Source organism: Diadema antillarum, unplaced genomic scaffold (assembly GCF_040938485.1).
Source record: "Diadema antillarum isolate AM-2024a unplaced genomic scaffold, OU_Dant_1.0 scf00000155, whole genome shotgun sequence".
Taxonomy (NCBI): Eukaryota; Metazoa; Echinodermata; class Echinoidea; order Diadematoida; family Diadematidae; genus Diadema; species Diadema antillarum.
Genome location: NW_027271044.1, coordinates 296,047 through 323,837, shown reverse-complemented (window position 1 = coordinate 323,837; position 27,791 = coordinate 296,047). Strand labels below are relative to the sequence as shown.

Below are 27,791 nucleotides of genomic sequence, written 5' to 3'. Positions count from 1 at the left end.
TGTGAAAATTAAACCCTCACGAAAATAACAGCTTATACAGTACACATAATATCAAATATGTTACGGACAGCAACAAATTTCCTTCGGGATAGAGCATTTGCAACTTGAGAGGTGACTAGTTGCGTTCAGTCAAATCTAGACCTGGGATGTCAACTCTCAGTTTAGTGGGAATGGTGTTCAAGAATGTTTGGTACGAGACTCTGCATGAATTTCAACACAACTACAGCTGTATCATCATTGATTTTGTTCTTGGTTGAGAGTTCGACTCCACAGAAGGAGTTGCTATGAATGAAAGTGTTCCTCAAAAAGAAGCAGATGAGTGATGATCTAAAATGGGTCACTTCTGGCAAACCAACCTCTAATCATTTGGATAAATCCTGCCATCTTACATGTTATTCTACATGCCCTTCAAAACAGACATCTTGAACAAGCGACTGTCACAAGTTCTTCTCCAGTTTCTCAGCGCATGAAACGACCAAAACTCTTGCTGTGAATCTGCAACATGTATAAAGATGTCAACAAAACATGATGTCCTAAAATACAATCTTCAGGAGAGTCTTGGAGACGGAGTTTCTATTGAGAAGAAATGAAAAGGGGCTCATTTCACGGGACAAAATGAGTTCAGCAGGACTCCACACACCTGCCCTGCCATGCTCTGTCATGTCCTGACGAGACTGCAACAGCTCTTTCACATTGTCCTCATGCGGATACTTGCAACCTGACTCACTGATATGCAAATATGGTCTTGACATTGCTCTTGTTTTCTCAATTCAAATTTTCAGAGCTGCAGCTTTGCTGTTGTTTCTTCCTTTCACGGCACATTTTTTAACTCTCTCTGAGATGGGCTTTCCTCCAAACGCTCATCCTCGGATGGTCTACGTGGTCTCCATGGCGAGTCTCTGTCTGACCTCCAACACAATGGCTTCCATGACCTCCGGTCGCAGCAGGTCCGAAATCTGAAATGAAAGCAGGAACAGGAGAGACCATGACATGTCACATAGAGTTCAACAGGTCGACAAAGTTCACAGAAAAGAAGAAATTGCATTAAATGAATTAAGTCAAACTCAAATCGAAGTCAAATAAAAAATATATAATAGATGTTGACTACCAGTACACCTTCCATACAAAGTACTGTCTCGTATTTCAGTTCAATGAGTCAATACGTTTACAAACTTTATGCTATTTCTTCCCTTTAATGTACAAACAAGGCATATAGGATGGTGGGATGACCCTTACAGCAGAATACTGCATCGACGCCTCATACATGTAGAATATACTGGTGTCGTAGAGCATCATTTTGTGGTCCGCCAATCCCACAATGCAGTTCCTGAGACGGGCAAGAACCATTCTGTCCTCTTCGTGTATGGGCTGTGCAAAGGAGACAGAACGCAAAGCATGATACAGGGGAAACTCGGTATAACGAACACTGTTATAACGAGATATCGGTTATTACGAGGAAATTTTCCCGGTCCCAAATTTCCTTCCACACAAGTCTATGTAAAATGCTACTCTTATAGCGAGATCGGCTATAACGAAATAACTGCTATAACGAGATAAATTTTGTGACTTCCAAACAAAGAAAAACATAGCCAATCAAACCTGTTATAGCGAGGTAAAGCAAAATGTCCTCGGGTAAAGCTTTACTTCGCCTGTGCTATCACCTTCCGAGATTGTAAAGCTCGATGCGCCAAAAACTGTCTTGTACACACATAATATTATTTTCTTCAGTGCACTCCAGCTAGCACCGCATGTTGTACATGTATGTGTGTGTGTGTGCGCACACTGATACATGCAGAAAATGTGGTGGGACGGCCATGTATACATGACATCATCATGACGTTTAGCAGGTGTGAGGCAATCTGATGCTGTGATTGGCTTTCTACGTAGGGAATTCCCAATCTTCACACACACGCAGTCATAATGTACATACAGAATGTGTCACATACACACACAGCATTGCGCAGACCATATATTCCACACACCCATGCCATAACCACATACTAATCCACAGACGATCTTGACACAATCGCAAGCTATATAATTTACAGATTCAAACATCTATTAATAAGAAAGACATTCTTGATATTGGATTTCATTGGCGAAAAACATCTTCTTACCCATTAAGGTGAGTAATTCCCTGCTCACACACATTATCAAGTTATCAGTATTGATTAAAAGATGATGGGTAGTCCCACATGTGCAAATTAATGTCTTTATGTTATGCTTTCTTTTATGCCTACTGATATAACGAGATATCGGCTATAACGAGGAAAATGACTCGGTCCCGACCATCTCGTTATATCGAGTTTCCACTGTACACTGTAAAAGTATCAAATACTCAGAGCGTGCTGTCATTGGGTACACTGATTGTGGATGGGTAGAGGTGTTCTCAGAACATGATACTGAACACAATAAAAAATCAAGGATGATAAAGCAGGATTCAGGAATGAAAGAGAATTGGAAAACACTTTTACAATGATTATCTGTTCACAAGTTGCAAAGGATGTTTTCTTGTGGAGATCATTGCATCCATTATCATAACTAGACCAGCAGACACAAAATGATTTCATTTCAGATTATCAAGAACAGAAGCTTTTGTATTGAGGCTACACTAGACCCCCCCCCCCCCCCCCCCCCCCCCCCCCCCCCCCCGACATGACAATACAGTGCACTCCTGTTATAGTGAACACAGTTATAACAACATTCCGGTTACAACAAAATACAAAATATGGGCCGCAACATTATCCTCTCTATGTTTTTTATTGTTTATTTGTTCGGTTAAAACAAAATTTTGATATAATGAAAGAAAATTGCCAGTTCTGAGGACTTCTTTATAACAGGAGTCCACTGTACTGCTTAGCTCCCTCCGACACTGGTGATAATATTCTTCTGTCCAAAGTGTTATGCTTTTATAAGTTTCCCCCATCATGTAAAGTTATTTTGATCCCAGTCTCACAGTTCACATTATTCACTCCTATACAGCATTACTGGCAGAGCCTTGAAGGCTTGTACTCTCCAACGAGCACTCACACTTTTTGCACTGCTGTAGAACATTCAATCGTTTGCTGCGATGATGAGCACCAGTGAAGTTAGACTGACCGAGCTGAGGCTGAATGAGGCAGACATAATGGATATTGAGCCCAAAATCTTGTGATCTAGAGCACAGCAGCAACACAAACCAATGTAACCCATAACGCTTATTTTGTTGCTAACATTTAATGGATTATTCCTTGATACTTGGGGTGGACTACGGGGGAATACTGTAGTAACATGAACCCATATTCCTCAGTGTAGGTGGGAAATGAAAAGCTGCAAAGGAACACACCTGAAGGTTCTGCACAAAGCCCCCATCGGGTGCCACGTCCTCCTCCGTGGGTGTCTTGCTGATCCAGACGTAGCCATTGTTGCCCAGGATGACGGACGCCCCGCACGTCAGGTTGTGGAAGTGCGTCTTGCGCCGCTTCACCAGCGAGGGTGACACGCGGACCATGATCCCCTGCCCGAGCTATGCACCAAAAACAAAGTTTTCATAGACGAACAGAACAGCAATAGATCACACTTTCACCACAGTATAGGTTTGAAAATAACACTGTCATTACGCATTCAATACAGCGTTCCGTGGTGCATGAGAGATGTAGTGGCCTTGGCAACTCTCGGGTCACTATGAGAATATCTAGAAGCCTTACAACATGTCAACAGAAACAATATCTCTGGAATGCTATTGTTGTAGTGCAAGCAACAGCTGACCATATAGAAGCTGCTGAGAACAAAATAATTTACATCAGAAGCTAATTGACACATTCAACCCCCTCTTCCCCATCCCCCATCCCACATTAAATGCAAGTATTTTCAACATTTTAGTGTTTAAATTGTCAGTCTACTAGTAATCCTGCAAACCTTTGAAACCAACATCATCACACCACTACATTGCTTGCTCATGGCTCTCCTTATTTGAATTCAGAGTTTTCTCACAAACTTCTTATGAATTTCTAATAAAAAATATTTCCAGCTTGATGAATCCACATGGATGGATGATCTTTAACCCTTTCTGTGCCAGGGAATTTGAACAATGTGTACAATGCTATGGGATTTCCTCAACCAACTGGAATTCAACGCACACAAGAGGGCCTGTAATTGGAGTTGTCATCCATACCTTGCCATATTTCAGACTCCTGGTGTGAAGGGACAGAGCACCATCTGAATACACTGACTGTACTTCTGCCTGTGGTGCTATGGTCAAGGAAGATAAACTGCAAATGTTGTATATCAGTCACATCTATATCACGAAATCCCAAATTGGTGCGTCAACACCACCACTATCCCATATAAAAATCTTTTTCCTCATACCTTCCTGTCAGGGCAAAATTCTTACATATCAGGTATTGGGAGAGGTCAACTACCATTAGCAGAACAAGAAAGAAGACAAAAACAACAAACAAAAACAATGCAAACTTTGTCAAATTGAGAATCCTTGGATACAGATATTTACTATCCGTTTCAACATTAAGAACAGCAAAGAATTGTGCTTGTAAAGTTGCAATTTTGCACACACTCAATTCATGCAGTCCCCCTTGCAGTTCTTTCAGTGCACTTGATATTTCTTGTATGCTCTCCCTATTTCAAACACTATGTTTTTCTGTACATGGCATTTTGATAGAAGGAATGTATCACAATTTAGCTAAAGGCAGAAGAGTAAATCACTCCACAACTGAAATTGTATGCTAAATTGCAAATGTTGTACCGTTTCCTTGTTCCAAATTTGACATTCTATTGGTTCCTGTTTCCATTGAAAAATGACACATCATCAATCTTCATTGTACATAAATACTGCAAACAACCCCAGAAAATATAGTACAGCAGTTCCCATGTTATTATGATGATTGTGAATCAATGACAAATTGTATGATGTGCAAGGCAGCAGCAATCTCGACAGTAATAAAGCTGCTTCCATGAAAGTTAATTGTACTTATTATATCTTATCATATACTTTACAATTCACATTGCATTATGTGATATCTTTTTTTCAAATCGATCGAACAATATGATTGTGTAATGCATGCTTCGTATTTTGTTTCATGCTTTCTTTGAGGGAAAATAAATGAAACTGAACCAGGGCAGTGAGTCCCCCTCAGTTGGTAGCACGTCTGCCTCACATATCCAAAGGACCCTGGTTCTATTCCTGGGTCCCACTGAGCAATGCGTGTAATCATACCGTCCCCTCTAGTAAGAGGCAAAATATTCTGTCCCCGACATAAACTGGTGTATGAGAGAGTCCCAACTCATGCACGTAAAAGATCCCGCTTCATTCATGCATTCATCGCAAAGAGCAGGGTGTTTAATCCGGTGAAATGGTCTCACCTCACATCTAACTGAACCCCATGAAAGACCAGCTATTGTAGCTGAATATGGGAGTTCCAGCCATTTGCTCAGATGGACATGAAGTAAACAAACAAAGCAAGCAAACAAATTTGAAAAAAACAGACAACAAAACATTTGGAAACAAACTGAGGGTGAAGGATACACTGATGAGGTCTCCCTCTGTGAGGTACTGCCTCATCTTGAGCTCGTCCTCAGCCGACCTCTTCCTCAGCTCCCCACCAGGGAGGTTGACGGCTGACAGCATGAGAATGGCATTGAGCCTGGAGTTGACGTCCACCTTCCACCTCTTTTGACCAACCTATTTGGATACACGGGGATAAGGGGAGGGGGGAAGGGGAAGGCAAAGAAAATTATTAGCACAGCTCCATGTATGCTAATAGCTCTGAAAAGAATAACAAAGTGCCAAAAGTGTGCATGATATACCATATCAACTTTAAGACGAAAATGTTCTTACATGACCTCCTCTGATTTCAACTCATGTTATTCTAGATGGTGTAAGGCAACAGAATGCACATGTGCCAAACCGTGAATCATATTAACGCACATGCTTCAGCAGTGTGACAGGAAAATGTTCCATAACCATTACTCTATTCCCATTTTTCATTATAATTCTTATTATTTTTCTTTTTTTAACAAACAAGTCATACTACATGGCATCCCATGGTACTTGAGGAAGAATGTGATCTGAAAGCAGAACATATGTGGTGTACATTACCACCTGAATTCAGGCAAAGTTAGAAGTGGTCAAAAGCACAGACGATGATTGCTAATGCATATCTTGAATCTGCCAAATGCAACAAAGTGCATGCCATCCAAGCAGTGTTTCACTTATCATTTCATCTCATCACATTAAACAAATCACCATGAAATTTATGGCAACACTGTAATTGTAACTCTATACCAATAATTCATGGACTCCATACCAACCTACCTGTCTGTCTGTCTTATTCATATCTATCTATCTATCTATCTATCTATCTATCTATCTATCTATCTATCTATCTACCTATCTATCTATCTATATATCTATCTATCTATCTATTTTGCTACCTATCTATCTATCTATCTATCTATCTATCTATTCACCTACTTACCTATTTATTCATCAATATATCTATCTATCCAACAACCTATCTTAAAACACATTTTGATATTCATCTTACCTCCCGTATTCTTCCAACAACAACATCTCCAACCTCTCCATTGTACCTGTGACAAAGATCAAAATCAAATCAGCACTCACAAAAGAATTCTCATTGGCTCTTGTAAAATTACTCTGATATTTCCTACTTCACCAGAGATAGCATGGACACCCCATCTTTTTTGTGCTTTAGTGATGTCCCATGATGGGACAGCACTGAAGTACAAAAAAGATGGGGTGTGGGAGAAAGATACAGCTAGCACATGTATTTGTAATGACTTCTTGGAGAGATGACAGCTACAGGGTGTACAAAAGGCAATGCAAGAAATTGACATAAACTTCAAACTTACATTGTATATAAAGTGACCAAAATATTGTAAGAAGTATAATATAAGAAATGAACATTCAGAGAGACATATCAACATGTGTTCTGCATAAAACATTTGTCAGATCATAAGCCCAAACTATAATTCTCTTTTAAACCTTTTAGTTTTATTTGTCGTGAAGAAAAAGAGAAAAAGGATAAGACTCATAGTTTCAAAGTTTCAAGTTCAGATTGCAGTTTACAAACCTAGTTTTGAGTGGTCTGACACTAATAAGCTTGTTGACTGTTTCCACAATGCCAGCAACTGATGCAGTCAGCTTCTCATCTTCCATATACGTACCATGGCCTCTGCAGTGAAAAAGGAAACCAAGAATAACATGATTAATCTCTTACATAAGCTAGACTTAAGGCTGTGATGACTGAGAAATAAAAATATATATATATATATATTTGACAACTGACATCCACACAAACTGATTCTTACATGTGTTTTGGCGAGAGGTTGAGATACAATGTAACCAAACCTGCCTTTCTATTTAGTTTCTTCTGGGCCCCATTTCATTAAAAAAAAAAAAGTTGATATGATAGCAACTCTTACTGGAATGACAATTGTTGTGGTAATGACTATAATCCAGCTTCCTGATTGGCTGTTGCTAAGGGAAGTTGCCATTCCAGCAAAAGTTGCTATCATATTAACTTTTATGAACTGGGACCCTCTGATGTTGTGATTGTTGTGATGGGCAGCTTGCTGTACCAAAACTTTCACTTCCCTTGAGCAAAGGATTTTATCCCAAGTGTTCTTACACTGTATGATCCAGTACTGCACCCTCACCAAGGTTCGACCTCCCATACCAAAAGATTGGACAGCGCGCAAAAGCATTTAGAAAATTAGAGTCTAATTGTTTCTACGTCAAGTATGAGCGATGTAGCGGGTGGTCAAATTTTGGACCGTGCTGTGGTCAAATTATGGGCTGTTTGCATTAGGTTTCTAATTCTACATTTAGCCATGACTAGCAAGCGGTCAAATTCCACGAAGCCTAAGTAAGGCTAAGGGTTGACCGAAAGATCGGTCTGTATCTGGTCGTCGGGGATATGTTCCGCTGAGACTGCGTCTGGCTTCAGGGATCCCCTCAGCCAGGAGAGTGATAACGTCAAAAAAATAAAAGACTCCTCCGGACAGACGGATCTTTCTGTCTAGGCTAAGGGCGGCTTGCATAATCCCATAGATCTATGCCTATGGCATATGGACACTGCCTGCCACTGCCCCCACTGCACTGGTAAATGAAATTCACTAAAATTTATGCTAAATGCTTTTAGTATTAAAACACTAACTCCATCTTATTTCCCATTATCATTCCTACCCTGAAAAAGTGTCTACCATACTGTGTGTAAATACTGTACCGGTAGATTCTATTTGACCATTTAACTGTGAATAATGTGTTACAATTACTTTATGATGCTGAGCACTGAGCTGAGTGAGGTGAGTGGTGTGCTCTCATCCAACTACAACTTACACCATTCTCGGCTAATGGGACTGAAACAAAAACTCGAACATTGAACATAGCATGTCGGCCGGCGGTTGCCCTGTTTTTGATCAATGCATTACCATCTACTTCATCTCATTGAAAATACGGTACCTCATAAAATCCGTGTCACTTGTTATGGTGTCACCTGGCGTCACCAGTCGCTTCGGCTCTGTCGCATCTTGAACGACTTTGCGTTCACGCGGGGCACTTATTCTGATCGCCATCGCCCTCAGCTTTCGTCCTGTCGATCGTGTTAACGTGGAACACGTGCACGTGTTGTTTATATTCGTGTGTTCTGACAAGCGACTGTGATCACAGCTGAAACGTGGAAACTGCAAAATGTCGACTCTACGGCACTCGTTAACCCTGGAAGAAGCTATGGAACTCATTCGGAGTTACGAAAAAGATGCAAAGTCCAAGTTTGCTGTAACTAGTCACAGTAACTATTGTGGAAATGGAGAATTTGGTCAACCTGTTGGTATGTATGTGCAGACTTATTTATACTGTAGCCCCACACGTTATTACTTGTGTTACTATAACTACACGCAGCCGCTGTCGCGTCTATTCCAAACTGCTACTCCTTCGCAGACGTTGTCATTTTTCAGTGGTGGTTGTGCGACTCCTTCATGAATATCTTTTTTAATCGTGGAAAACTAAAATATAAGGAATCCCCGTAATCTATGATAATCATCCAATAATCGGTATGCATATTTTTTTTTTAATTACGTCAAAAACCTACCGAAATCCGTCCTTAAAATCAGGTCTGTGAGCGTCCGTATTGCTTCACTCCTCATCTTCTGCGTGTCATTGAATGGCAATCACTCTCCTATGCTACAACGTAGGTAGTCGGAGGTAGTCGGAGTGACGTCATATCATGAGAGCAGCACGCGCGAAAATACATGATAGAAGACGACAAGCTTTACGTAACACACGAAACGCACGGGCGTACGTAAAATGCTAACACGGTATCTCGGGTTGAGCGTTCGTGGCTGTTCGTTTATTATGTGAATCATCGTACAATCTACTCCGAAAAATTCTACAATAAGGTTTGGATACCAACAAAACACCAAATTCAACTCAACCATCAGCAACATACGATATAGGTGGGTGGTATTACTGTTAAAATCAAACAAAATAACCGACATTTTTGTGGTCTTGCCGTCAAAAGCGACAGTCGTTTACGTACGTTTAAACACTAGTACATGTCAGACTGCTGTGCTGTGCACAGCGGTCTGGTCAGGCTAGTGTTACTAGTACTTAGTATATGGATTTGGTGTTCAGACAAAATACCTCAACACGAAAAGACGAAGTCAAGGCCTACAAGGGCCAAAGGCAATTGGTAACCCCGGCGCGGGGCGCTGTAAACGGGTTGGGGTCGCCGACGCTGGTGCGGATAGGCAATTAGTAAAGCCATGCTGCATGCACAGTGTGCACAGTATCAGCAAAGTACAGATTACACTGTCGGAAGTGGAGGAACGGTGATCGGAGGAACTGGTTCTAACTGAGAAAAAAAAAATGGAAATGAATATAAGATTTAAATTTGTAAATTTAGGTCAAGGCCTAGAGGGATTCTAGCTGTTTTACAGAGTCTAGCCTATCTAGACTAGCTAGTAGTACTAGTCTAGTAGTAGATGTCTAATTTAGTCTTTCACTTTCAGTTTCAATTCATACTAGAGGTCTAGATTCTAGGGCCTACTATACTACCAGCAAACCAGACCCTACATAATCTACATTTTTGAGAAACTTTTTTTTAAATAAAAAATATGGAAGTAGTATTATATGAATTTATTTTTCAACCAAATAAATGTGCTTGATAACTCATGAAACATGCTCTCTTTTCTTGAAAGTGGATTATTTTGATCAATTAGTTCAGAATTGACCAGTTTGAGTTATCATTCATGGACATCAAAGTTTTACATATTAAGCATCAGTTGGATTGTGAACAGTTTGTCCTTCAGTGCTTTATTTACCGGAAAAAAAAGTTTCAATGTACATAAACTTATTCATTCATGTCTTCTTCATGAGCTAAACTACAACTAATAAGAGAGGGAACAATTATTAATTTATTCACCCATGCATAGACATCTCATTGTTGACAGGTCTCCAGCTTTGCTACAGATTGAAGAGTTTTATAAATGTAAAGGTAGTATGACTGAGTATTATGGTTTGTCATCTTTTTTTTCTTTTTTTCTTTTTTTTGCAGGTACTGAAGAGCTCATGAGGCACAAAGTGGTGTTTGAAGAACTCCCTCTCAATGGCACCCCTCACATTGTGTTAGGAATCAAGACGCTGTCGTGCCAGCATGGTCCAAAACAGAAGCGTGACATGAACAAGTCCGAGGTGAACCTTGGCTTTAAATTATATAGATTGTATTTTTTGTGTCTCCACCTCATAGTGGTGCAGCAGGCGTCATATCATGGTACCATCATCTGCGTCGGTGTCATTGTTGTCTTTCATGTGGAAGGAATCATTCAAGTGATCCCGTTCTCATGTTATGTGTCATTTCCATTAAGTATTGGATACATGTGAAGTCTTCTTCCTAAACTTCAAAAGTCACAAGTAGAAGTAAAGCACTGATTTGTGAGTACCACGGTTCACAGTTTAGAGTTGAGTCATATTTTATTGTTTTATGTTCATTTTAGTTTTTGAAAGAACTTGTCAGGGATCTTGGGAGTTCATTTTGACTTAATCAATAATAGATTGCTTTATCAACCACCACCCCAACCCCCTCTGCACTCCCCTTGAGAAAATATGGAAAAGTATCATGTATTTTCTGCAAGTATAGTCAGTGAACCTGCTGTTGCCTAAAAAGAAAAATCATGGAAGACACCTACTTTAAACGAGACAGGATTAATAGTCTCATATTCTAGGCATGGTAGAGAATTGCTCACACTTACTCTGAATTGAATTTTGAATTTTGTCCATTTGAATGTACATTTGAATCTTCACTGTATGTTACCAAACATTTGGTGAAACAAAGTTTGTGTGATGACATTCATCTGGCTAAGTAAAAGTAGGTAGTTCAGGAACGGCGCAGTGTTTTCAAAAGTGTGGGGGCCCACTTCCGGGTTTCATGAGCTAACAAAGTGATGACACCTTATGTATTCCTTTGTATGGTGCACAAAAAGTGTGGGGGCCCGAGCCCCCACGGCCCCCACTGCTGCGCCGGCCCTGTAGTTGGCCATCGTACCTAGTGTCATTATTTCTTGGCATTTAAATTGATGATAAAATTTTCTCCCTTTTTTTTTTCTGATGAAGATTTCTGCAAATGAAGAGCAGTCAGAAAAGCAGAATTCATGGAACAGCAAGAAGTTTGGCTGTGGCTCCAACATAACCCTTCACAGTGCTTGGGTGTTCCCTGAATACAAGGTAAAGTAAGACATTCTATTTTTTCTCTGGTTTAATTTAATCTGATTTTATTTCATGTTTATCTTATTTTATTTTCATGAAATAGTAGGGAACTATTCCTTGCATCCATGTAGATTTTGAACTATCGGTACCTCAATTAAAGCATCAACTTTGTCTTCTGTGAATCCATCAGGGAGAGATATAATGACTTTCACTTTAGCAATTTGGTGAATTTTTAGGAATGTTTCTTAAGATACCTGGCATGGTCAAAACTCTTAGGCCCGAATTCACGAAGGTGGTACAAATAAAACCATTGTTTAAACCATGGACAAAAACCATGGAGCACCAAGTGTCGTGTGGAATATTTCGTTACGAAATCAGTCCTTTCGTCGATGAAATGATTATTTTGTAACGAAATGACAACATTTTGTAACTAAATGAACATTTCGTCCACGTAATGATAATTTCATTAACGAAACGGTCATTTTGTTGACGAAATGACCAAATTTGAAACGAAATATTCTGTGCGACACTTGGCGCTCCATGGTTTTTGTCTATGGTTTAAAGGGAAGGTAAACCCAAAGAACAATGTGGATTGAGTGAAAGCAGCAACATTAGTAGAACACATCAGTGCAAGTTTGAGGAAAATCGGACAATCGATGCAAAAGTTATGAATTTTTAAAGTTTTGGTGTTGGAACCGCTGGATGAGGAGACTACTAGAGGATATGACGTATGAGTGGACAACAATACAAAGAAAATATAAAGGAAATTCAACAAAAATTCACTTTTCTAGAATTATGAAAGAGCAATGGACCAACCGCTTTCAGAAAGCAGGGGGAATAATTGCTACCCTTAACATATGTCAATATCAAGTTGATGGAATTTGTAATTTTCATGAAAAATTGATTTTTGCAGAATTTTCTTTATATTTTCGTGGTATTGTTGTCCACTCATACGTCATAACCTCTAGTAGTCTCCTCATCCAGCGGTTCCAACATCAAAACTTTAAAAATTCATAACTTTTGCATCGATTGTCCGATTTACTTCAAACTTTCACTGATGTGTTCTACTAATGCTGCTGCTTTCACTCAATCCACATTGCTCTTGGGGTTTATCTTCCCTTTAAACCATGGTTCATTTGTACCACCTTCGTGAATTTGGGCCTTAAGGGCTAAAAATACGGCAAGGTTAGGCGAAATAACATTTCCCCTTCTAAAGTTGGCTCTTTGACTCTGATTGAGGCAGTGTTAAAAGGACTGTACAGTACTGGTTGAGGTGAGGATTCGGGTTTATAGCATTCCAGAGTGAGATAATGAGAAACCTCTTATGAAATATGAAAGAGCATGTAATTTTAAAAAGGATTCAATGTTTATTTGATGAAAATTGGTTGTCAAATGGCTGAGATATAAAAAAAAAGTGATAATAATAAAAGGCGACAGGCCATGCCTTTTATTAGGATCTCTTTGTTTCACCTTGTTTTTTGATATCTCAGCCATTTCAAAACCGATTTTCTTCGAATAAACTTTTGATTCCCCTTAGAATTGTATGCTCTTTGGCATCTCATAGAGTGGTTTGTGAATATCTCACAAAACGTTAAAAGCTAAATAATCACCTAAGCCAGAACTGTACAGTCTCTTTAACAGGAGAACACAGTTAAGTTCAGAAAAGAAATTCCATCGCTTGCTGCAAGACCATTAGCCAGTCACACACACCACAGTGGTGTGATATCTTTATACCTGTTCTAGTGTTGACCATGGTGTAGGAATATGACTGTGTGTTTTACAGTTAATTGCACAGCAAAATCCAAACTCTGCATTGTAGGGAAAATACTTTGCAAGCTGCTGGTTGCATTAGATTTGAAGCTCAAGAAATGGTGAAGATGACCGGAAGGTCTACATTAATTTAGGACAGAGAAGTGTCCACTTACACCGTACTCTAACTTCTGAGTTTCGTTCTCGTCATTACTGCTACAGATGCCCAGTGACACCGTCCAGAGCAGAAAGAAGATATCCAAAAAGATCAAAGCTCAGCTGGAAGCCGGGAAGTTGTGTGGGGAGTTAAGGTTCTATGTGAACCTTCCAGACCCACAATCTCTCCCCAAACACCTCAAGGAACAGGTATGGGTCACAATTTTTCATAGACATTACAAAGCTTTGGTATTCAACTATTTTTTTTTTGGCATCACAACACATATATTTCTTTTCATACATATGGGAAACCAGATATAAAAAGCATTTGAAAATTCCGCATCATGTCTGTATGCAGGCATTCATTTCACAGTTGTGCATGTGAATGCACTGAAAATGGAAGAGTGGAAGGATGGGGAAAATTTATGTTGGGGCGAACAATTTTTTAGGTGAAGATGTACAGCTATATAAAAGCACTACTAGAAATACAAGGGCAATAATACTTGCTGTTGAAAAAAAAGGAATGAATTTAATGAACAAGGGTGTGCTAAGAAGACAGGCTATGTTACAACTTTGTAGTTGCTTTCTACAAAATTCTCTAAATTCAAAAAAAAAAAAAAAAGCTTCTTGAACATTCATTAGCAAATATTTGTAGCGGTATATCATCTTCCAAGTTCTCCTGTTTGCTGGAAATGTAGCACGATATGGTACTTTGAATGAAAATTTGTCATTTTTTTTTTTGGTAATAAAGTTCAGGTACAAAGTTCAAAGCTTGGTTGCTACAATGTACTTTATGTGATTGCTTGTAGTAGCTTCATTTGCTCATGAACTCTCTGTGTGTGTAATTCTTTGTGTTTCAGGCAACGGAATGGAAGTCATGGAAAGAAGAGAGTAAGTGTTGTCATCCATATTTAAACCATGTCAGTATAAATCTACGAAAGTTCTGAAAATGCAGAATGACTTGTCATCAGGGCAGTAATTTTCACTTCTGATAGTCAGGGTAAGGGGAAATGATGCTGGGAGAGGGGTAAGGTCTCCAAAGGAATTTAGCTGAAGGAAAATAAGTAAATTTGGTATAATCATCAAGGCGAAAATGTTCCTATCCCGTTGATATCAACTACATCCGTACATTATTTAATATTTGGTCTCATTAGTTCCAACAGCTGCATGTTAGGTTTTAGTATACTTCGATGATAATCTTGAGAGAATATGACACAAATATAATTATGCCTCCGCCAACGAAGTGGCCGGAGGCATTATGTTTTCGGGTCGTCCGTCCGTCCGTCCGTACGTACGTACGTTCCGTTTTGTTTTTGTTGATATCTCAAGAACCGTGTAGTGGTTTTACATCAAACTTGGTATGAGGGTATATCCTGGGGGGATAATACTTTGTTTGGATTTTAGGGTCACGGGGTCAAAGGTCAGAGGTCAGATTATTTTGTGAAAAAAAAAGGTTGAAAATTCATGTTTTTCTCCATATCTCGCAAATGGTTCAAGGTATCTTCATGGAACTTAGTATATATGCTTGTTCCAATGGGCAGTGATTATCTAGGGAAGTTGGGGGTCATGGTTCAAAGGTCAGGGGTCAAAGGTCAAGGTCAACTCCTCAAAATATCACTACTTTCCTTATAAATATTTATGCAATGCCTGAAGGTTTTTTTTTTTTTAAACTTGATGTATACATGTATTACCCAATATATATTCTGTGGGAAGTTTCTTGCCAAAAGGTCAAAGGTCAAAAGGTCAAAGGTCAAGTGAAAGTGCTGAATTGCACTTTTTCCTCCATATCTCAAAAGTAACTCAAGGTATCATCATGAAACTTACATATTTATGCATGTTCAACCCAACAGTGATTCTCTTTGGAACTGTGAGGTCAAAGGTCAAAGGCCAGGTTTAGATAATGCTATTTTCCCATTTGATACTGAAATTATACTTTTTCTCAATACCTTGAAAATTACTCAATGCATAAACTTATAAAAGGGTCAAAATTCAAGTAAAAATCATCAGTTCCCCAAATACCTGCACTCTGACATTTTAATCATTCATCCAATTGAACCTAGTTCTAGGAAAGTGAACATTCAGCACATTTGTGTCAAACCTGTCATTTTAATATTTTGCCAATTGTGTGAAACTGTCATCACACATTGTCAAGACATTGTACTATAGACCTATTAGGAGAACCATGCATCATGGCGGAGGCATATCAGTCGCTGTAGCGATATATCTAGTTTCTTTTATATTTCTTTCACAATCTGGAAGTAGTAATTCTTCATGCATGGTCCACATTCCCTTATAGTCAAAGAGAAGAAGAAGAAAAAGCGTGAGAAGAAATTGCTCAAGCTGCTCGAACAACAGAGGGCGATGTCTGAGGAGCAGAATTCGTCAATGGAAGCAAATGATGTGGAAAAAGACAGCATGCAAAATGACCAAGGTAAGACACAGAGCGGTGCCTTTTTTTTTTTTTTTTGGTAGTGGTAGTGTTGTAATCAAAGACCATGTCACTGGAAGAATCCATGTTGTTTTCTGTCTTATCTTTGTGTACTCTATCAAGCACTTCTTTAATCAGATAGGGAGCATTTTTTTTTTTTTTTTTTTTTTTTTTTTGGGGGGGGGGAGGGGTAGAGAGGGCAAACCCAAGCATTGCTTTTAAATTACAGTGAATGTCATGTGAAATTGTTGTTTAATTATTTCTAGAGAAGTGTGGGAAAGAGTGCTAGATAATAGAAAGTGGATCCTTTGCAGAAAATGTTTGAAATAAGTAAGTCTGCAGTAGTGCAGTGATCAGCATAACTATTGGACCAAACAAGAAGGAACTGCAGCAAGTAAAAAAAAAAAAAAAAAGGTTGTGTTTTGTTTTGTTCCTTTTTTTAAGAAAAAATAATCCTGATGAGTACTGATTGTTCACTGCTTGGCATTCTAGTAAGTTTCAAGACAGAGACAACACATAAAAGTGCTTACAGACAGAAGCAACCTGCATGAATTACTAATGAAAAGTTCACCTTCATAAACGTGTGGATTGAGTGAATGCAGCAATATTAGGAGAAAACATCAGTGAGAGTTTGAGGAAAATCAGACAATCTGTTCAAAAGTTATAAATTTTAGAAATTTCTGCTCAGTCACGGCTGGATGAAAAGACTACTATAGCTTGTAATGTCACATGTGTACAACAATATAAAGAAAGAATAATGAAAATTCAACATATTTTCATTTTTCTCGCATAACAAAATAAACTCAACTTCTCTCTTTTGGAAGGCAGGGGGAATGATATTACCCTTAACATACGTCAGTAACAAGTCAAAGAAATGTGCACTTTATTCAAAAAGTAAAGTTTTGTGAAATTCTCTTTTTATTTTCCTTATATCATTGTATGCATATGACATCATACACTGTAGTAGTCTTCTCATCCAGCAGTGTTTGCGCAGATAGCTAAAAAATTCATAACTTTTGAATGGATTGTCCGATTTTCCTCAAACTTTCATTGATTTGTTCTACTAATATTGCTGCATTCTCTCAATGCTCATGTATATGAAGGTGGACTTGTCCTTTAAGTAATGTAAGAGAAGAAGCATATGTGACCCGCTACAACAGAAGGATCCGAAAGTCGGGGAAGGACAATTTTGTGAAAATTGCATGACATTATTCCCTTACTCTTCTACTTTAATATCATATATAGCACAACTCATAAAAGAATTCGGTTGCGGAGATATCAATGATTTTATTAGCGCATGTCAAGTGGTTGAGGAAATCAGAGTTTCAAGAAAAAAGCCTTCAAAGTTATTCTACTGATGCTATCATGATCAAGGGGAGGCGAGACGGTTTTCACCGCTTGACAATAGAAGGTATGCTCCTAGCAATCTCCGCGATTTTCATTCAAGCTTAGCGCCAGCGGTCTACGCATGACCAATCAGTAACCAGGTTGCCTCGCACTGACCAATAAGATCACTCCCTCGTTGCTCGGGGCGGAGTCTAGCTGCGGCGCTAAATCCAAATCTTCAGACACATTTCTGTTATGTTGAAAGTCGGAAAATCATGGCCCAGAAAAATGCTGATTTCTTGTCTTTCCTTTGATCATTTAGCTTCGAAATTTTGGCAGATGATAGACAAAACATTAGAGTACTGAATTATGCCAAAAAAAGAAATCTGCTAAGCTTGTTTTTACCAATTTCGATGATGTGACTTCAAACTCGACTTTCTCAGCTCAGCCGTCAGCGACTTTAGGATCTTTTTGTTGTAGCAGGTCACATGTATTCATGGTGAATTCATGACATTTCCGGTATCACTCAACCCAGCTGTATTGAATCCATCTAAGGAGGGGAATGGTCTAGCTTTCCACAAAACGTGACCTTTATATATTTGGGGAGGGGAGGTTTGTGTGTTTGTTACCATCACCTTTTGGATAGTCTCTACTTGAGTGATTGTATCAAGATTGTAATTTTAACGTTACCATACTTTCGTAAAAATGGCACACTTTAATCTTGTCTCGTCAAATTGTCACAGGGAGACCATGGACCATTTCTGTCGCTCTGCCTGGCTCCATCTTGGACAATGCCCAGTCCCCCGAGCTTCGCACGTACCTTGCCGGTCAGGTGAGTGCACCCCTGTGCTGTGCAAATCATAGAAATTTGGATGCAGGTTGACCCGTAATATTTTCAGGAGCAAATAATGATGATGACAGTAGAGTCCGTGGTAAGGACAATAAACGCATGCTTTTTGCTGGTTTTGCAGTAGCCCCAAGGTTTCTTGCCAGTCATGGAATTGGGAAAAGGGAAACTTAATATCAATAGAAGTGATTTTATAAAGAAAATAAACAAGCTGTGCCCGTACTCTTGAAAACTGAAGGAGAGCATACCCCAAGGGTTTCAATATTGAAACCACAAATGCACAACGTAAGGCCAAAATGAAAAGACACTTTAGGAACCATTTACATCACACATCTTTTTATTGTTGGAATTTCAAGAAACATGCTACCTAACCCCCCCCCCCCCCAAAAAAAAAAAAAAGAGAAAAAAAAATGATAATGATAATAACATAAATAAATAAATAAGAAATGATAATGATAATTAAAAACAGTGGAAGATTTTGAAATATGATTGATGTTATTGTGTAGTTTTGCTTTGATTTAGTCGTGTAAATCGTCAGAAAACTCTGTATTGGATGTTCTGTTTTCTTGATGCCTTGATAGATAGCCAGAGCTCTTGTCGTCTTCAACGTCGATGAGGTCATCATCTTTGATGAATCTGGCTCACCTGCAAGGTATTTGTGTGATCCATTTATCCTTTAGTCAAGCTCGGTCATTCATGACATCATTGCTAGTTTTCTCTTATCCCATTATTTATGATACTATGACATAGCAGTTTGTTGTCAAACCAAATCATATTTATAGTTCTCACAGATAACCCATGAGGAAATCTAATACAATTAACTTCTGTATATTTTTGTGCTTGTTATTAACATTTATTTTGAAATGTGAAATCATGTCAGCATTTAACACATTAAAGATCTTGAAATTCATTGTGAAGTTTTTGCATTGCTTCAGCAATTTTACTCTGCTTCACTCTATGCAGAACAGAGCTATGTATTGGAGATTCTGTTCTGCACAGTATTATTAACAATTCGTGGAGTGTATGCTCAGTTGTTTAGACATTGATAGATCGTGTGTCCTTGAAAAGATACATTTGAAAATGCAACCATGTCTACTTACTTACACTGCCTGTACAAGAGGCCTGAAGTAAAATATTTACTGTGATCAGGTCTCCAGACTGATTTTTCTTCACCCTGTGTGGATGCTAAATAAAGCTACTCTGTCGTAAGCCTTTCTCTTCACAACATAATGGCATCATGTACACAACACAACATAACATAACATAATGGCATCATGGTCTTTGTGGCGTGTAATTGCATCCTTTCTGATGGATTTTTCAATTCAATTTTCAATTCAATAGTTTATTTATTTCCATCATCACAAAGAAAAGAAAAGAAAAATTTGACATAATCCAAAGTGATACAATTTTGTTTCATTTCTCTTACACTCGTCTGATAAAGGATTTTTTCAATACAATATAAAGTATATTATACACGAATGATGTCGTAAACAAGAAACAATGCACTTTGTCATGGCAACAAAAATAGTAAATAATCACAATGATGGAAAACAGTGTTCCACTAAAAAAGCCACGCTTGTAAAACGTGGAACACTGGAACAAAACAACAACAGCACCAATTTGTTATACCAATAAGACATATTCATTTTAAATTCTTCTATATACTGTTGTACATTTTACTCATTGATATAATGATGTTGATACTATAAACAATACTTACTAGGATTTTAAGATGCAAACGTATAAACTATATAACATATCACATTTGTGGCACAGACACTATGGGGCCAGGTGTGCCAGGAAAATTGAACGGAAAGGAAGATATGCAATCGGCCACAAAAAACATAACGACAACAACAACAATAACACAATACACAGAAATAACAGAATTTGAGGAAATGCACTCAGACAGATACTGGACAACGAAGAATGAGGAAAAAGGAGCAGGGAAGAATAGAGAAGGAAAAGGAGAGGGATGGAAAAGGTCTGTGGACACACTACAAAATCTCAAGGAAAAGTGAAACATGACGGGTTTTTTCATTGAACAGTATTATCTGGTATATTTAGAAAACAAATATTTTTTGAGTTTATACTTAAATGTAATTAACTTCACAGATACTTTTAGATCATTATCTAAGCTATTCCAAAATCTGGGTCCGGTATAAACAAATGTATTTTGAGTGTGTACAGTTCTAACTAAGGGAAGATGAAAGTCTTTAGATTGTCTCGTGGGATAATTATGTATGTGGCTGTTACGGTGAAATAAAGAATAAAATATTTTGGGTAGATGATTGCAGTTGTAATTAAACATAAATTGACCAAGTTGAAACAAATACAACTCTTTTATTTTCAGAATTTTGTGCTCAAGGAAAAGCTTGTCAGTATGTGCTCGGATATGAAGGTTAAAAACGATTCTGAGCGCCATCTTTTGCAGAAGAAAAAGTTTATCTAACAATGTCGAATATGTATTCCCCCAAGCAAGAATTCCGTAATTCAAGTACGGCAATACCAAACTTGAATAAAGCGTAATCAAAGCCGAAGAAGGAAGATAATATTTCAATCTATTCATTATGCCTATGTTACGTGCAATTACTTTACAAATATTGTTTATGTGACACTTCCATGATAACTTATTATCAACACAAACACCTAAGAATTTAATAGACGAAACCTCTTCTAGGGGAGTAGTGTCAAATATAACATTACCTGGTAATCTATCTAAAGAATTACTGAAAAACATATACTTTGTCTTCTCAATATTCAGTGACAATTTATTTGCATATATCCATTGTGAGACATTCTTCAATTCATAATTCACTGTACTAATTAAAGTATTAGGGTCAGGGTGGGAATAAAAAAGATTGGAATCATCTGCGAATAATATGAAAGAGAGTTTATCTGAAGATCTATAAAAATCATTAATGTAAACTATAAATAACAGTGGGCCTAACAAACTTCCTTGCGGAACACCACATTCTATTTTCTTCATAGAAGAATCAAAACTGTTCACATGTACATATTGAAATCTGTCAGATAAATAACTCGTAAACCATTGCAAGGCTTTACCGTGAATACCATAATGGGATAACTTAGAGAGAAGTATACCGTGATTAATCGTATCAAAAGCCTTTGAAAAGTCCAGGAAGATGCCTATTGTATGTGAAAATGTATCAAGTGCATGTGTAATCTTTTCCACAAAGGTAAGTAAAGCGTGGGTGGTGTTGTGATTTTCTCTGAATCCAAATTGAAAATTCGTAAATATATTTTTATCTCCTTCCTCTTTTTCAGTCAGAATACGGACGGTGTCTTCAGTGGCGTGGGGAAGAAGGGCAATGCCAATGTCCAGCTGGCTCGTCTCCTCCAGTACTTAGAGTGTCCTCAGTAAGTTTTTTTTTTTCCTTTTTTGAGTGTGTATGTGTGTGTGTATATGTATGTATGTATGCATGTATGTATGTATGCTTCACCAGGACCTAGGGCCTTGAGATTTTTGGTGTGTCTTTTCCCCACATTCCTATTGTTCCCCAATTAGTACATGTGCCAGGTTCTCCTCTCATTCATTGGAACAGATGTGCTGAAGGTCTTAGGCAATTAATATTTATTGCATTATGTTATTATTTATTTCTGTTGCATCATATTTGTCTATCTGTGGGACTGTTGCATTTCATATGGGCGTGGTGTCGTCTAAATTTACATGACGGTAGTTCCTACTCTTAACTCCAGAGTTCAAGTCTTGTGCATGGACTTGAGCTGTTCTGTGGAGTATGCTGGTTTGACTTCTTTATGCTTCATTATTTCACATTTAGGAGGAAGCAGTTTAGAATTTGCCACAGAATTGGGTCAACATTCAGAAAATGCCTGTGTCGAATTTTCACTTGATCACAAGTTCTAGTGGCATAAGTTTCTTGATCAACCCTCAGGCTTTGTTTCATCAACAATGACAGTGTGTCATGTCTTCGAACTGACTGACAAATTTCCCTTCGTCAAGGTAAATAAGCACCAATTATGAAAGTGTCTAAGTAGTAGTCATGCTTAAAGGTCATGGACATACATGCTCAGGTTAGACACAAACAAACAATTTCCTGAATACTTGACAGGCATCTTATCCACTAGATGACAGAGCTTCAGCCCAACAGCCAGTGCTGGTTCTAATTCTTATTTCATTGATTTAGATAATGTCACATGTACAAGAAAATAAAAGACTTTAACACTCAACAGTCAACAGTAAAATCTGTTGTTGACAAACTTGAATTACATTTCCTGCCTTGTCTTTCATTGAAGCAATGTTTCAATCAGGTCTCTTATCAATGGCAGTTCCATGCGAGGATTTTGTATGGCTTCATATCGACTCTGTTTTTATTTCCAGATATCTGCGCAAGAGCTTCTTCCCCAGACATTCAGACTTGCAATACGCAGGTAAGCCTGCCTGGACTTCTAGACAGAAATTTTCAATACCTGCAGAGTAGGCATTGACATGGTGTAGCTGTATTAGATAAAGCTGCTTACATGATACATGATTATTATGATGTTGTGCATAGGTTCGTACTTCAAGACAAAGATTTTCTGAACTGAAGCTTTCCAATATTGTTTTTCTTCTTACCGTAACACACACCTGTCCAGTTGATGTTGCCATGGTAATCTAGGAAAGCAGCACCTCCAAATTTAAATGGTTTGCCAAACTATTTCCAAGTGACAAGTCTAATTTAAAAGGAGGTTGGGGTGTCACATGTCCATCCAAGCCTTGGAACCATGTTTCTCAATCAGTCAGCATTCTTTTTTTTATTAGTCAGTATTGGTATAGTGTGTTTTGACATTGTCAGAATAAGTATCTGCTAGACTTTCACCAAGTTGTTTCAAGAATTATCCCAATTTTTCCCTTCCTCTCTTTTATCAACAAACTCAGGTCTGTTGAACCCCCTGGACAGCCCCCACCACGTGAGGGCGACAGAGGATGTAGCGTACAGGGAGGGGATAGTGGTGGACAGGCCGGTGGCCAAGGGCAGAGGGTCACTCGTCAATGTTGGTCTACTGAAGGTCAGTTTATGTGACCAAGACTCTCAGCAAACTTTACCCATTTTCTTTCTCTGACTGTTGTAGATAGTACCCTGTTACACCATCCCAAGTTCTAAAACCTATAAATACCAATAAATGTAGATCCTGTTTGATATTTTCTTTTTGCCTCCCAAAATAGCATGTTGGGGTTTGATAATGAGAGTAATCTGTTTCTCTTGAGATACTGAAATCCAGAGTTTACTGGGCAGAACACAACACAAGGATTTTCAGAGTTGATAATGGTACTTTGCTGTCTGTTTTGTTATTTTGATGGAAATTTTCACATAGTCAAAAAGAATATGTATTTTTAAAGTGAAAATACATTGTTTCTTTTCATTTCTCCTTTGTTTAAATGAAAAAATGTTTTTTTCCCCCTTAAAAATACATTTTTTGTGTGTGTGTTTTTCTACTGTACGTCATTATCCTTTTTGATCTGCAGAGGTTGGCAGCTGTGCAATTATCCATTTTTCTTGTTAAAATAGTGCCTGTTTTGATTAATCAGTTCGTTGAGAAGACCAGCTAAGAATTTCGGAAATATCGAACATCAGAGCAAGTCAGTGTCATTTAGTCAAAGTAGAAATTGCCATGATCTGAAACGATCCAATGTAGGCAGATTTTAAACTTCTTCTTTAGATCAGTCATTACTGCAAAGGATTACCTTTTATATTTTGTGATGAGAATACTGCTGTAAGATGGCTATGAAATGTGCTTTAATTATTATCTCTTTCTCTTTTTCTTTCTCACTCTCTCATACTCTTATTTCTCTCTCTCTTTCTCTTTGTTTTTGTGTTTGCAGGAAGTCCACATTGACAGGAAGCTTCAGCCGGGGTTAAGGGTCACTGTCCAGATGAACAAAGCCAAAGGTATGAGTTTGCAACTTTGAATCATGGCATAGAGATAATAATAACTCATGATCATATTCAACCTTTCTTTAAGCTATATGACATATTATTGTACTGTAAAAGGCATGTAAATTTCATGATTTTCAAAAAGGGTGATGTCTGAAGGTCTTTGCAAAAACAAATTTGACAAATTTTAATGGTCAATGAAATCTACTATTTTATGTGATAATCCTCCTTTTTTCTACTTCTTTTTCTTCTGCATGTATTCACAAGGTTCCCAAATGAGGGCCCCGTGTAAAGTGGTCTCTCCTTCCGCGCCCCGGATCCAGTCTGGCCTCTACTGGGGCTACACAGTGAGGTTGGCCTCCAGCCTCGGGGCTGTTTTCACTGGTTGCCCGTTTTCCGACGGTGGCTACGACCTCACCATCGGCACCTCTGAGCGTGGGGCAAACATTGACGACGCTGCATTGCCAGAATTCAAGTGAGTCAGATAGAATTATTTATCAGGTTTTCAAACCTACTGTATGATTACTCTAGTAGCACTCTTTCAAACATTACTTTTTATTTTGTATATTTCTGCCATGTTTAAAGGGGATGGCTAGTAACTGATCAGTGGGAATCAGTGGGAGTGCTGGAGGATGATTGTTCCAATCCTTTTGGGATTCATTTAAGAGTACATTACATATCTATTGTTGTGTGAAAATTATTTGCTTCAAAATGGTCTCATATTCAAGTAATGTGCAGTTTAATGTTTCCAGGTTAGCGCGCCTGGTCAGTGACGGGGCATTAATCTGCACATTACTTGAATATGAGACCGTTCTGAAGCAAATAATTTTCACACAACAGTAGATATATAATGTACTCTTAAATGAATCCCACAAGGATTGGAACAATCATCCCTCAGCATTCCCACTGATTCCCACTGATCGGTTACTAGCCATCCCCTTTAAATGGTCTTATTATTTTTATTTTCGGAGATGAATTTCTTGTGTTTTTAATTTTGAGGAATCAAAATATAAAATAGTATTTTACATGGCAATAAAAAAATGCCATGCTTCTATTTTTTAATCAGTCTCATGTTAGGTAAAATGCTAGAACATTTCTAATTTTACAGTAGTGGCAATGCTAGGGATTCTTCCTTGGGGGAATAAGACCATAGTTGATCTTTTATTTACTTCTTTACAAGGTAGTAAAAGTTGTATTCCTTCTCAATTTTTGGACTTACAACAGTTTCCCTCAACTATAATGATTTGGATTGGGATCATCATATTAGGTTTACTATTGTCAACCTCGCCTAAAAAGTCAAGAAATTTACTAAGTCAAGGAAGAATTCTACCGGGATGGGTGTAAACTTGCATTCATTTTTTGGTGTTTTACTTAGCCTCTAGTCCCTTTGGATTAAACCAGTAATGACAAGGTTGAATGTATTTTCTGCTTTGATTCCCTGAGGTTGTTGTAGGGTGATTAGTAGGGTTTTCTGTTGGGAGTAGATATGCTTGTCCCTCACAGACATATTTTTTGACAGCCAGGATTTACACTCACTGCAGTATCTGTTGTCTCCAAGAGTTAAGATTTGGCTGCAGCTAATTTTCAGGCTTTCATGACGTGGGAAACCCAGTGTTAAGCTTTATCCACCATTTCTTTTGCAATGGTTTTATTCTCGCGAGCATCGCTTTCATTAGTCAGCTGTCTTTCGCGAAATTCACCATGCAGCGAAATATTGCCTTCCATGACATAGATGTAATGTACATCATCTTGAAGGTAGTAGATTGCTATTCTTAAAAAGAGGAAATACTAATTTGTCATTTTGTTACAGTGGTTCTTGCTCACAGAATTAACCCCATGCAAATTGCCTTACAACTTGTAAATTTCTACTATCTCCCGCTAACCTGTATTCAACTGATGTGTCCTGCAGACATGCAATCGTGGTGTTTGGAGGAGTCCAGGGTCTGGAGTTTAGCCTAGAGGTGGACCAGGCTCTGGTAGTCTCGGATCCCAGCCTCCTGTTCGACCTCTACCTCAACACTTGCCCAAACCAGGGGAGCAGGACAATACGCACTGAGGCGAGTGGTGTACATTAATCTTTCTGTCACAACTTTCACATCAGGCCTCCTTGACATGGCTAGACCACTAGATCACTAGACTACTAGATCATAAATATATGTGTCTATTTCCAACTACTGCAGGTTTTAAAGTTTCCTTGCTTGATCCCTTTTGTCAAGCCCTAGTTAGCTGGTATCATCTATATTTTGTGTCATGGTACATCATTTTATTATTTTTATTTCATTACTTTTCTTCATCTTACATGTGTGTAACTGCAGTTCACTGTGAATTGTTACCTAATGACACTCATTCTGCAAATAGTGAGATCTATTTTCCAAATATTTGCTGTTACTTATTTGCTATTGTTTTAAACATATCATCATCATCACCATCATCACCATCATCATCATCTGCAGTAGTAGTGGTAGTAGTTATAGTTGTAGTAATTGATAGTAGTGCTCGTAGAATACGTACGATGAGTATCACTATCATGACATTATGCTCAAAGAAAATCTCTCTGTGTTCTACGTTTGCACAGGAAGCCATTCTAATCACCATGTCTGCTCTCCGACCTAAGCTGCTCTCGGTCCAGGCCGTTGGCAGGTAACGATCAATTCAAGTGGAGATGTAAAGGTCTTGTGGTCAAGCGGACTGCATACCGTGCTGTCAGTGTTGAGGTCCAGGGTTGGACTCCCTGCCACAGCACAGCACATATGCCCTCGAGCAGAACTCTTTATCCAGGATGCTCCTCTTCTCTGACCAGATGTGTCACTCCAGTTCTGGTAGGAAGCAGAACATGGGTGTGGTTGGATTAACCCTTTCCTTGTCGTGGACTTCAGACAGTGTGTACAATGCTGTGGGGTTTTCTCTGCCAATTGGCACTCAAAGCACATGGAGCATGAAAGAAATCAGGTGTTGACCCCCTGAAAAGTGGAAGCCTGGCTGGAAAACATCCCAGGGAGTGGAATGAGTGCACTGTGGATGTTGGTGTGATTGTCAACCGTAATACAAGATTTTAATGTGTCCCGGGCAATGGTGGGCTGCTGATATTTATGGCAGGGTCATTGGGGAGAGCAATTGTAATACTGTCAAGCCTGCTCTGGGAAGATAAAAGAAAATGATGTGCAAGTACAGTACTCTCCGCGTAATTGGGTATCGTTTAAACGGGTACTCCGTTTAATTGGGTAGTTATATCAAAATCAGTTCCAATGCACATTAAAATTACCTGATAATCGGGTTGCCTCTCTGCATAAATGGGTAAATAATTTTCTTGTCATCTAATTTCTACCCACATTTTATCGCAGATATATATCACTTTAAGAAACCATGGATGTCAAATTCTCCACGGCTAATCACATTCTCTGTTTAATTTGCAAGAAGACCGATCACTTGGGGAGTGATTAAACATGAAAACACGTGTACCATCAGTACACGTACAGACTTGCCAGACGTAAACGAACATTACACATGTAGCTGACACTCACAATAGACAGACAGGAGTTGAACACACTTGCCCTCCTCCCTTGCTCCCCAACAATATTCACAATACGAGAAGTTTGCAACGAAAATCAGGCCGTACACCAGCTCCATAATTTTGCTTTTCCCCAGTCACTTCTCGAGATCACCATT

The 27,791-nt window shown here is 38.5% G+C and overlaps 2 protein-coding genes across 2 annotated transcripts; one reads left to right on the top strand and one right to left on the bottom strand.

Annotated features, from left to right (window-relative positions):
• Window positions 1-603: 603 nt before the first annotated feature.
• Window positions 604-8,595, bottom strand: LOC139722013 (exosome complex component RRP4-like). Its single transcript, XM_071633340.1, has 8 exons — window positions 8,483-8,595; window positions 7,092-7,193; window positions 6,543-6,588; window positions 5,522-5,677; window positions 4,154-4,222; window positions 3,326-3,505; window positions 1,240-1,368; window positions 604-956 (listed from the first exon to the last, which is right to left on the bottom strand). Exons 1-8 carry the CDS (start codon window positions 8,593-8,595, stop codon window positions 876-878), a joined length of 876 nt encoding a protein of 291 aa, XP_071489441.1. The 3' UTR covers window positions 604-875.
• Window positions 8,596-8,710: 115 nt separating this feature from the next.
• Window positions 8,711-26,769, top strand: LOC139722019 (putative methyltransferase C9orf114 homolog). Its single transcript, XM_071633346.1, has 15 exons — window positions 8,711-8,849; window positions 10,575-10,711; window positions 11,630-11,740; window positions 13,694-13,837; window positions 14,488-14,518; window positions 15,924-16,058; window positions 18,125-18,213; window positions 18,810-18,880; window positions 21,517-21,609; window positions 22,592-22,641; window positions 23,129-23,259; window positions 24,074-24,140; window positions 24,393-24,600; window positions 26,035-26,182; window positions 26,701-26,769. Exons 1-15 carry the CDS (start codon window positions 8,711-8,713, stop codon window positions 26,767-26,769), a joined length of 1,623 nt encoding a protein of 540 aa, XP_071489447.1.
• The last annotated feature ends 1,022 nt before the right edge of the window (window positions 26,770-27,791 follow it).

Excerpts from the sequence above, each read along its gene's own strand:
- LOC139722013 (XM_071633340.1), bottom strand. The coding sequence starts at position 8,595 with ATGGCGATCAGAATAAGTGCCCCGCGTGAACGCAAAGTCGTTCAAGAT. Across the intron at positions 4,223-5,521 it reads CAGAGGGAGACCTCATCAGT|GCAGAAGTACAGTCAGTGTA; the intron begins GTATCCTTCACC and ends ATAGCACCACAG. Across the intron at positions 3,506-4,153 it reads GGAGTCTGAAATATGGCAAG|CTCGGGCAGGGGATCATGGT; the intron begins GTATGGATGACA and ends TTTGGTGCATAG.
- LOC139722019 (XM_071633346.1), top strand. The coding sequence starts at position 8,711 with ATGTCGACTCTACGGCACTCGTTAACCCTGGAAGAAGCTATGGAACTC. Across the intron at positions 18,881-21,516 it reads GAATCTGGCTCACCTGCAAG|TCAGAATACGGACGGTGTCT; the intron begins GTATTTGTGTGA and ends CCTCTTTTTCAG. Across the intron at positions 24,601-26,034 it reads GCTGCATTGCCAGAATTCAA|ACATGCAATCGTGGTGTTTG; the intron begins GTGAGTCAGATA and ends TGTGTCCTGCAG.